We start from the raw sequence: 11,631 nt of genomic DNA, 5'->3' as shown, positions 1-11,631 counted from the left end.
TGTTGGGAAACTGAGGCCCAGAGGGGGAGGCCACTGGTCTGCCCCACCCTTTTCCTTCCCCTGCCTCCCCATCAGGCCTCTTCCCAGGAGCCCGGAGCAGCTCAGTGGCTGGATCAGGGGCCCAGGTCCCTGACCTCCCACCAGGTCTCAACTTTCTATTCTCCAGAGCGGACAGCTGAGGTGATCTTTGGGCTCAGGCAGAGATGGCAACAGCCACTCCTCAATTCTGCTGGAGACCCCTCCTGCAAACATCCCCAAACGCCCAACCTCCCCGTTCCCTGTCCACCTCCCCGCTCCCCCAACTGGGCACCTGGAAAAACCATCAGTCCTCTGTCCTTCCCATGTCCCGGGAGCCCTCCCTAAAGTAGACTCAGTGTTTCTACGGGGCTTCCTGCTTCTCTGCCCCAACGAGGGTCCAGGGAAGCCCCTTCCCAGGCTGACGAGCCTCTGCCCACCAGCTGGTCCATTCCTCACCAACAGCCCCCCACCCTTGGTTCAGAGGTCAGGGTGAGGTGGGGGAGGGGCCCTTCCTCAAGAAGAGGGGCTCCGCAGGCTGAGGGGCTTCTTGTTAAGGGCTCACACCTCTTTACTCCGCCACGGCCTTTGCTAGTCACGGAGCTCGAGAGCATTCGCGTTCCTTCCACAGCCAGCGCTGCGCGTGGAGCGAGCGAGCCAGCGCGCACACTCCTCTGCATAGCAGTGGCTCGTGCTCCGCCGGTGTGGACCTGAGCAGGGGCGGAGCCAGGCCCCCTTTCAGTGGGGGTGTGACTGTGGGAGTCTGTCCCCGTGCCCTCAGCCTGGTCGCCTCGGTGGCCCTGCCTTTAGGGGTCGCGTCCTGAGGACCTCTCATAAAGGTGCTGTCGTTTCACTGAGCAGCCGCTGGCCAGACTGCTTCCTCCCGAATGTGGCAATTTTGTCTTTCTCCAATTAACCCCAAAGGAACTGGGCCTCCCTGTGACATCTCAGGCCCCTGGAGCTGGGGGCCTGACAAGCCCCAGCAGGGACGGTATTGCTAACTTTCTAGGACCGGAATCCCACCACCAAATCCCCCAGAGCAGGTGGGTGTCTCTTCTTTAATCATTAGGGTGTTCTTAGTCGTATTTTGGAATAATTAATACCCTAAACCTTGAATGTGGCCAAACTGATACACTAGAGTAACCTACCTACCTTCTTTGCTTGCAGAATGTTGATGATCTCCTACTCTGGTCTCTATAGATGGCTCACGCATTGCTGTTTCTAGCCCAGAGCGCACTGCGGAACTTAGACGTTCCCACCTGGAGTCTCCAGCAACCTCGAGCGCAGTGTGCCCGAACGGACTTCCTTACCCCTCGCTCTCACAAAGGCCCTGCTTTCTCCTCTGTCCCTATCTTGGCTCATGGCGCCACTAATCCACTGTCCCTTCATTTGTCAAGCTAGAAACCCGGGGGATAGAAAAATATCTCCAGCCCTCGCCTGACAACTCGAGAGATACTTATGGAATCGAATTATTTCCACTTTATAGACGAGGAAGCTGAAGCTCAGAGAAGTCACCTTCCTGCCGAGGGGCGCGCTTGGAAGGACCAGGGCAGGATTCCAGGCCAGGCCAGTCTGACAGCAGATACCGCAGCTGTGCCTTCCAGACTCTGATCAGTAAATTTCCCCCATAAATGTGGGGGACTCGCATGGGATGGCCAACCTAGTCTTTTACCGAGAAAGGATGTTAAAAAAAAACAGACAGACAGACAGACACGCTACTGCCTACTAACAGCAACATGTCATAAAAGTGACACAGCAGGAAGGACATACTTTCAAGAATAAAGGACACGTCTTCCCCAGAGAGGACAGACACTGTTGGTACACAGACACTGGCTGCGGGCTGATGGCAGCTTGCTTGTGACTAAGCGTTTGGCAATTGCGGCACTGTGTTCGTGGAGGACTGTTTATCGCGTATCACCCTACGGGTTCAAATGGCACCCCTCAGCATGCCGGGGTGATGCCGTATGCAAGAACAGGCCCGTCTGTACTTTAGGAGCCGACCGTGCTGCGATAACAAAGCCGCACTTTGTGGTCGACCAAGCACTAAGAGAGGGACGCCTGGCTGCTCCCTTAGCTGGAGATCGCGGGGGCTGGGGCTGGCAGGGGAGGCATAAGAAGAGCTCACGGGGTTGGGCGACCCTAAGATTAAGGCTCTGAGTGTCAGGGCGGCTAGCTGGAATCTTCTCCCCGGGCAGCCTCTAGAGGAAGCTGCTGCCTTTCTCCGTCTGGGACAACCCCCAGCTGGGCCCTGGGCACTTCTCTCCAGGGCAGCTGGCGGCGCGGGGCCACCCGTGATGACCGCGGATGATGCCACACAGGGGAAGCCTCCAGGCCTCATTTGCTCATTCAGAACCATTGCCACGTTGTCTTCTCCCTCGTGTAAGAAGGCTGCCTCGATTAAATGTGGCGGAACGATAAACAAAAAGATGAGACCCTTCCCCATGCCAATCTCTCATGGATCCTTTTCTGAGCTTTGAACTCCACCTCACACTGGCATTAAAACCCTGCTACTGCTTCCAGGCAGCCTTCCCTGATCTGGTCCTGCTCTCTCCCCGCTCTCCTCTCCTGCAGCATGGGGTATCTGTGCGCCCCTCCTCTGGGCCCCATCTCCAAGCCCTGCCCCAACACATGATACCATATTGCCATCGCTCAGGTGCCTGTCTGCCCTCCTCATGAGACAGACGGCCCCTGAACCCTGCACACGGCCTGCCACTCAACTTGGGCTTGTTGGAGCACCATACCCACGAGGGATCTACATCTATTCTTTTTTTTTTTTTTTTTTTGAGACAGAGTCTCGCTCTGTTGCCCGGGCTAGAGTGCAGTGGCGTCAGCCTAGCTCACAGCAACCTCAAACTCCTGGGCTCAAGTGATCCTCCTGCCTCAGCCTCCTGAGTAGCTGGGACTACAGGCATGCAGCCACCACTCCCGGGTTAATTTCTTCTATTTTTAGTAGAGACGGGGTCTTGCTCTTGCTCAGGCTGGTCTTCAACTCCCAACCTCAAGCGATCCTCCCACCTCGGCCTCCCAGAGTGCTAGTATTACAGGTGTGAGCCACTGCGCCCGGCCTACATCTATTCTGTTTTTGAGACAGGGTCTCACTCTGTTGGCCAGGCTGCAGTGCAGTGGTGCCATCATAGCTCACTATAACCTTGAACTCCTGGGCTTCAGTGATCCTCCTGCCACAGCCTCCCAAGTAGCTGGGACTATAGGCACCAGCCACCACACCTGGCTAATTATTCAGTTTCTTTTAGAGATGGGGTCTCACTATGTTGCTTAGGCTAGTCTTAAACTCCTGGCCTCAAGCGATCCTCCTGCCTTGGTCTCCCAAAGTGCTGGGAGTACAAGTGTGAGCCACTGCATCCGGCCTTACTCATCTTTTTGACGGAAAGATGTCAGCAACTCCTGCAGGTTTGATATTTCACTTGGATAAATGCTTGGCACCATGGGGCTTCCCTCTTGCCAATGAGGATTAGACCAGATCATCACTTTTCAAACGCTTACTAAATTAGGATCTTCGGGGGTGAGGTACAGGACTGGAGTTTTTGATACTCCACAAAGGATTTTGACAGCCAGACTGAGAGGCCACAGCCTACATGCTCTCAGGTAGGGTTATATCCGGCATTCTGGGGTTCCGGCACTGAAGCTTCACTGCGCCCATTCAGCAAAACAATTAACTCAGACGATGAGCAATCCTGTCCACCCACATCCCTACCTGTACTCAGGATGCTCTTCTCTGGAAGCTCCTGAGGTCCTCCCCACCCAGGGGCCGGTCTTGGCAGGTGCCACCCCCACAGCTACTCACCCTCGACAGAGCCCGGCTGGCCAGCATCTCGAAGGCTTGCACCACATTGATGTCATTCTTGGCACTGACTTCAAAGTATGGAATGTCCTTCTCTTCACACCAGCCTTGGGCTACCTCCTGGGGCACCTGAATGAAGGGAAGAAATGATCACTGTTGTTGTGTCATCATCACTGCCATCACCCCCACAGTCACATCACCACCATAACCACCATCATCACCACCACGCCTGTTTATTGGGCACCTTCCGTGTTTCTGTCACTTTACACGTTATCTCTTAAAGCCTCATCGTAAATCTGTGAGGTGAGTATTGTTAGCTCCATTTCACAGATGAAGAAACTGAGGCCTGGAGGGGGAAAATTGCTTAAAATACATGGGGCTGAGCAGGGTTTGAAGATGGGCCTGGTGGAATTAGAGCCCACTGCACTATGCTGCCTTCCTAAGGTCTACGGTCTAAGATCTCAGGAGCTTCTTCCTGCCATTGGCTCCTTCTTCAGTTCCTTCAAAGGGAGATGGACACAACAGACACTAGCCAGGAAGGGCAGGAAGGGAGGACTTCCGTCCCCTGAGCCGACTGGGCAGGTCCATACTTGGGAGGCCTGTTTCTGGGCAGAGATTTGGATCCCTGCTGACCCTTTTTACCCAGGGTAGAGTCCTGGGAGTTAATAAGCTCGTACTATGGGCCAGGCACTGTGTTAGACACTTTATCAAACATTAACTCATCTCAGCCTCTCAGGGACCCTGAGAGATGGGTGTTGTTAGCTCCACTTTCTAGATAAGAGCACTGAGGCTCAGAGGGGTTCAGCATCTCACCCCTGACCGCATAGCTGGGAGAAGGCAGAGCTTGGACGCAGCCCCGGCTCAGCACTGCCCCGGCGTCCGAGCTGCTCTCTGCAGGGCACCGTGTAAGAACCATGCTTCTCCCTTTCTGTTGCTCCTGCTAGACTGTAGGTTCCTTAAGCTTAGAGTCAAGACCTTTTCAGCTCTTGGCCTGACACACACGAGCCACGCAGCACAGGCTGAATGAACACTTCTCTACCCGAGTGCAAATGGCTGATGACAGTTTGGGGGTGTTGGATTGCAAATGCTCTGGCAGCTCTTTGAGTTACTTCCAAAGACGACTGGTACCACTGAGTTTGGTGTCCAATTATTTCGGGTAGGAGGAAATGACAACGTATTGAGCACTTGCTGTGCCTGGTGTTTTCTAACCATTGTTTCAATTTATTGAGGGGGAACCAAGGTCTCTCTCATGGAGAAAAGACCATTCTGGCCTCTCCCAGAACACAGAGAAGGCAGGGGGAGATCAGAGACTGCCCTGTTCAGATTGTCCCTGTCACTCCTGCAGGTCCTGGGAACATCTATCTTACTGGGATAAAAAGTATCATTGCTGTCCCTTGTCTCTTTGGTCCTTGCTTCCTTGGCCTCCGAAGTGGCAGGAGGGCCCAGTGGCTCGTGGCTTTCTTTCACAATGCCTCTGTTGTCCACCGGCAGTATTCTGGCATCGTGAGGCTCACGACCCAAGACCGGGGTGAAGGCTGGGGTCAGCCTTGGGGAGGCCAGGTGACACCCACATGCCCAGGAACAGCTGAATTTGAGCACAGCAGGGAGAATCCTCAGGCCTTAGTCTTGGCCTCTGACCTCTAAGATCCTCCTGCCTTTGGGAGAACTGATCCCAGAATTGGCCGAAAGTACTCCCTTCCGTGGGGTGTAGATGCCCGAGACATGGTGAATAACCAAGAAGCCTCGCAGCTCAGGCAAAATCCTGAACTGCTTGGAGGAAGAATACAGGATGGCCGGGCCGCTGAATATTATTGTCTTTACTGGTGACATGCAAATAAATAATCATTAGACATTAATACCTTAATGTCTAAGCATCTTAGGAATGCCAAGGGTTTTGTATCTTTTCAAGTCGCTGAGGGCAAGGCCCGGACTTACACTTCTCACACCTCCTTTTGCTCTACCCTGGCCAGGGCTGGGCTCCCACTCCCCCAGGCGCCGAGCGGTTAACTGGGCACGTGGGGGTGCCCGGCTTACAGTACAAACTGAACTGAAATGAAATGAAGTGAAGCGAGTCTGCTTCTCCGGGACGCAGGGGGATTCTTTATGTTTCACGGCCTGAGAAGCAGAAGGGCAGGATGGGAGCCCGAGATCACCCAGAGCCACCGGGAACACGCTGGCGGCTGCAGGCCACCCATCTCGGCCCACCCATCTCAGCCCACCCATCTCGGCCCAACCTGCCCTCTCGTCAGGACGGGGTCGCCTGAGTGTCCGGCTAGGACGGCCTTTTCAATCTCATTTTCCCTGCTCTTTCTCTGTTTGTTTTATATGAAATGACCGAATACAGACTCTGAAATATCAGTTGAGACTATGTTGCAAATTAACGTTCTTTTTATATCTCCCCCGCTACTCAACCTCAGAAAGCCACCCAGACAGTACTTTTTTCTCTTCCAATTCCAGCTACAGTTTCATGATTTTAAAAATCATCTCATCTTTTATTTATAAAATGAAAGTTATTTATAACTTAGGCTCTGACTCCAGAATTAGGCTCAGGGTGTGGTGCTTGGGGACATGAGACGTATGAACATTCTGAAAGTGTTACTTTCGTTAATTCTGCTTTTGGTTGACAATATACTATTAACATTTTACTTTGCTTGTTGTAGTTTTGCTGGCTCGCCGGGCCAGCAAAACTTTTGAGAAAATTTTGACAAAATTAGTCCAGTTTACATCATTTTATTTATGACGTTTTCCATCTTATAGGCATCTAAAATGATTGATTATGCAAGTGTTAAAATTAGCATGTCAAGTGCTAATTACTAAACCATTATTAAAAATAACAAAGAATATTTTTAGGAGCCATGATCCTAATTCTATGAATCGGTGGTAAGTCAGAAATTACCTACCTGAACATAGACCAAAGAATTCACATCCCAGTAATAAATTCCTTATAGCATGGAAGCTAGCAAAGCTTTCTAATAAACTCATTTTTTTTCACTATTACATTCTGTAGAAGGAGTAGGGATTTTTTTTAAAGCTAAGTCAGTAAGTTCTTTAAAATCATTCTGGCAAAAAATATATACATGCATGTATAACCATATATGTGTATATATACATGTACACACACATGTGTGTATACATATACTTGTGTGTGCCTTCATTGTGATAAAATATACAGAACATAAAATTTATCATTTTAACCACGCACTTCACGGGCATTAATTAGTTATATTCATGCGGTTGTGCAGCCATCACCACTATTCATCTCCAGAACTTTCTCATCTTCCCAAATCTAGTCATATATCTATATTAGAGACAGGGTGGGGGTAAGTGGGTCTTGCTATGTGGCCCAGGCTGGACTTTAACTCCCGGCCTCACATGACCCTCCCACCTCAGCCTCCCGAGTAGCTGGGGTGACAGGGGTGCACCACCGTGCCTGGCATCTAGCAATGTATTTTTAAATATTCATTTTCTTTGTATTGAATAGGAAAGGCTGCTGTGTTTCCCCAGCCCATCCCTTGGGGATTGTAAGAAAGAGGATAACGGTCGCATCATTTCCTTTAACGACTTCTCAGGAAGTCGGTGTTCTGGTCTCCATTCCACTGGGGAACCTGGACCGGCCGGAAGCTGCACAGGGCGAGTGGATGTGAGCCTGGCTCCCGGGCCGGCAAGAGCGATGGTGCTCCCTCAGCTTCTCCATTTGCTCACACCGGCCAGGGCCTGGCAGAGCCCTGGCTAGGTCTGTGCAGAGCTTGAGAAGCTCGGGTCTGGGAGGGAGAGTCCCTCTGCTCTCCCCACCCACCTCCTCCTCTCCACTTGCTGTCCTCAGTCACTATAGCTTCCCCACCTCTGCCCCTCCTGGGCCACCTCCCTGTAAACCCTTCCCACCCTCTTCCTCAGCCTACCTTCTTGAAAGATAAACTCCCCTCGTCCTCCATGCTCCGGGGTCCTCCCTCCCCCTCCCCGCCTGGCTGAGCCCTGGCTTTTCCTGGGGTTGCCACTGTCCTCTTGCCCTCTCTGCTGGGGCTGTTTGTAGGCTGTACTCACCAGAGAGGCGGTGGCTTGCCTGGTGCTTCACTGCTCCTTTCAAACCTTTGTTCCTCCTCTCTCTGCAGATCAAAGCTCACCCCCCTGAGGCTTGGATGGGCCCCTTGACCCCTGGGAGGCATCACTGCCCTTCTGGCCCTGCAGGTGCCCCTCCTTCATGGGACACTTGCGATCTGGCGAGGCTTCCTCCTCTCTCAACAAACAGCTGCCCTCCCACCCTCTGTCCAGGGCAGCCTTGTCTTCCCAGGGCCTCGGTGACATGAAACCTGGCCTTCCTACTCCCTCTCTTAGACCACCTCAGGATTCTCACCTGCAGCTGGCCCCCGTGGGGAAAAGAAAGGGAGACATCTTGGCTTTGAATGATCTCAGGGTGTTATCTGAGGCTGGATATTTGTAATTAGAGAGTTGACACTGAGTTTCCACCCTGAAGTGACCATAGAACTGGTGACTGCTAGGTATCTATTGTACAAAGGGCATCTTCCCAAACCCGGAATACAGGACAGGCTTCCTAGAACAGACTTCTCCTTTGAAATTGCATTCTTATGTATTCCAAAGCCTGCTGGTCATCTCCAACAAGTTGTTCTACAAGCTCCTCAAACTCAGCATGTGCAAACCAAACACATCGCTTTATGAACATAAAGCTCTCCTTTCCCGGTGGTGGCTCAATTGGAAGCATCATCCCTCCCTCCTTTCCTCCTCCCTCCCTCCTTCCTCCCTCCTTCTATCCATCAACACAATTAATTGTGCCAAATAATACCTCCTTCTACTGCTTTTCTCTGTTTGGACCACTGCGAAAATGTAGTTCAAACATGATGACTCAGTCCCCCATTACTTTTCTCCATTCGAAAGGCTAAGAAAACTTGGTTCAAACAGCTCTTGTGGGTGTCATTTGGGCTTCGTTTCACACAAGAGCATCTGTTACAAATTAAGTCTACCTACACTCTTTCTTCATTAGCAGGTAATGGCTGAAAGGCTCTCTCCGCGCCTGCGCAACTGGGGCGGACCAGCTCTCCAGTGGTCATCCTCATGATCCAGCATATGCTTAAGCTAATAAAAACTATTACTTTCCTAGAAAATTTACAGATCCAAGAATTTATAACTGCAGCCCCTCCACCTGACCCTAGGCAGAAATACTGTTGTTCCACAGATTGATGCAAGTTCCACCGAGACCTGACTCCCGCCCACCCCTGATGCCTTAACTCCTCCTCTCCCGGTCTCCAGACAAAACTGTCTTCAGCTTTCACTCGCATCATGCTATTTCTTCAGCCTGGAACCCACTTCTTATAGGAAGTCTGCTATATATTCTGTGCTTGGGTAGATGTCCCAAATATCCAAGGTACATCTCTCTCTATCATTGTATTTATCATGTTGTACCACGATGGTCTTTTACAGTGTCTGTATCCACTACTAGACTGTGAAATTCTTGAAGTAAGGACTGTGCCTGATTCAGCTCTGTATGTGTGGGACCTAACACAGTACCTGGCACATAGTGGGTGCTCACATGTTTGTTGAATGAATGAATGAATGAATGAATAGATCAACGGTACCTTCCGGTCTGCCAGATCGATTTTGTTCCCCAGCAACACCATGGGGTAGGATTCCTCCATCGGGACGATCTTGGCCAGAACATCACCCCGCCAGATATCCAGGGCTTCAAAGGACTCCAGGTCGGTGACATCGAAAGCCAGGACACAGCCATCCGAGCCTTTGTAGAATGTGGACACCATGGAGCGGAACCGCTCCTGACCGCCTGTGTCCCAGATCTGGAGGGGAAGAGCAGCCGCCCCACGGGGCTGTGGTGAGTGGCTGGAGTCAGGCCCACCTGGGTTGGTTATTTCATGTCAAAGGTTCCTTTCCTGAGTAGGGAGCAGAAAGCCCTGGTACAGGCACATATGGTCCTTGTGGCCTTTTTCCCACCCGTGCACACTAGGACACCTTTGCAGTAACATTTAGCATCCTGAGAGTACTTTCAACTCTGAGTTCTCATTTTCCCTCTGGGTCACGAGGGCAGGGGTTTTTGCTCTCATGTGACAGATTTAGAAATTTGGACCTTGGGAATGACTTGCCCAAAGCCACCTGCCAAATTTCCCAGGGAACCTGAGACTAGGTGTGGGGTCTCCCAACGCCTACTGGATTAGTGCTTTTCCTTCTAGACCAGGCATCAGCAATTTTTTTTTTATCTGTAAAGAGCCAGATAGTAAATATTTTAGGCTTTGCAGGCCATACAGTCTCTGTTGCAACTCCTCAATTCTGTCATTATAGTACAAAAGACAGCATGGGTGTGGCTGTGCCTCAGTGAAAACTTATTTACAAAGAAGCAGGTGGTGGACCAGATTTGGCCCATGCGTTGAAGTCTGCCCATCTCCGCTCTAGACCATTCTAGCTCCTGGTGCACATTGCTACATGAGTGGCTGTCCAGGGAGTGTGGGGTGATTTTCAGGTGTATGCAAGTTGAAATGGGAAACGGAGAGCTGCTCACCTGTAGCTTCAAAGTTGTGTCACCCAGGATGATGATCTTGGAGAGGATGCTGGCCCCCAGCGTGGTCTGGTATTCCTCGTAAAACGTTTTGTGCACATACTGGTGAAGAAGAGAGGTCTTTCCCACCCTGAGGAAAAACCCCAGACTCATGTGAACACACACATGCAAACATACAAGCACATACATTCACACCGTCCTCAGAACCTTATCACGCCCCTCCTGCCACTGTCTCTCTCTGAGATTCTGAATTTCTAACGTCTGTGGTCCATGGACCACACTTGGAGTAGCAAGGGACTAGGAAATTATTTCTAGAAGTAGAAACCAATCAAAGTGAGCAGACTGGTTTGGAGAGAACTGAACATCTCATAGCAATGGTTGGTTTTTCCTGTGTGTGCTCAATGGTTTGCCTAATTTACACAGCTGTTTCCTGCAGAGTTACTGCAGAGCTGGGGCCAGAAATCACCTACTTACTCCCAGCCTCTTTTTCCCAACTAAGCTCCCTTCCTTGGGGTGGGATGCAGTTCCTGGTGCCACCCTGAATCAAAAAGGGACCCATGGCAGGTGGGAACACACCCATGAGGTCAAACTGTCCTTAGGTAAGAGGCTGCTTCCCAACTCCCAGAGCTGAGCTGAGCTTACCCAATGGCTCCAACGATGATGAGTTTCAGGTCCACTTTCTTCTGAGGATTCATGGAGGGGATTCGGAACCTGTAGGGAAACAGAGGTCATCCACAGAGGTGATCCAGTGTCCCCTGTGGTCATTGTCACTGAGGCTGGCCTTTGCTTTCCCCTTCTGAATGGGCAGATCATTGCCCTGGCCCAGGACTGGGTGGGGTTGTTCTCTGAAAGAGGCACATAATTCAGTGAGCCTTATATGCCTTCCCCCTCACTACCCCTGGGGACCTCCTCAGGGCTGGCAGGATGGTGCCCCACAGGACAGGCAAATCTCTTATCCTTCACCTCTACCAACCCTGCTCTCAGAGGCAGCCTGGAGCGCCAAGAAGGCAGGACGGGATTGAACAGAGGCCACGCAGACAGCCAAGCCTGGAGCCGGGGATGGAGGGCAGTGCGGGAAGAAGTGATGGGGGTGGGCAGGACAAGGGGTTCATTGTCAGGAACGCCCGGAGTCTTTGGATGGAAGAGTGCCCCTCCCCCAGCCCGAAGAGTTGCTGCAATCGCAGAATCAAAAGGCTCTTCTCTAATGCAGCTGGTGGGAGTGTAATTGGTACATGTTTCTGGAAAGCTATTGGCAGCGAGTGTTGAGAGCCTTAAAAACGTTCGTGCCCTCCACTTCTAG

At 51.5% G+C, this 11,631-nt stretch overlaps 1 protein-coding gene across 2 annotated transcripts in view; it reads right to left on the bottom strand.

Moving 5' to 3' along the window:
• The window catches only part of RAB7B (RAB7B, member RAS oncogene family), an 11,519-nt gene extending 493 nt beyond the window's left edge, over positions 1–11,026 (bottom strand). Inside the window, exons 1-4 of one of the 2 annotated variants that reach the window (XM_012657848.1) lie at positions 10,974–11,026; positions 10,335–10,461; positions 9,403–9,618; positions 3,818–3,943 (exon numbers count right to left, since the gene is read on the bottom strand). In XM_012657848.1, coding sequence (XP_012513302.1) covers positions 3,818–3,943; positions 9,403–9,618; positions 10,335–10,461; positions 10,974–11,026 — 522 coding nt within the window. The remainder of the gene's footprint in view (positions 1–3,817; positions 3,944–9,402; positions 9,619–10,334; positions 10,462–10,973) is intronic. The other variant, XM_012657849.1, reaches the window with a different exon arrangement.
• Between the last annotated feature and the right edge of the window lie 605 nt (positions 11,027–11,631).

Source organism: Propithecus coquereli, unplaced genomic scaffold, assembly GCF_000956105.1.
Source record: "Propithecus coquereli isolate 6110/MARCELLA unplaced genomic scaffold, Pcoq_1.0 Scaffold563, whole genome shotgun sequence".
Taxonomy (NCBI): Eukaryota; Metazoa; Chordata; class Mammalia; order Primates; family Indriidae; genus Propithecus; species Propithecus coquereli.
Note: the sequence above shows the minus strand (reverse complement) of the source record. Positions and strands in the feature narration are given on the sequence as shown.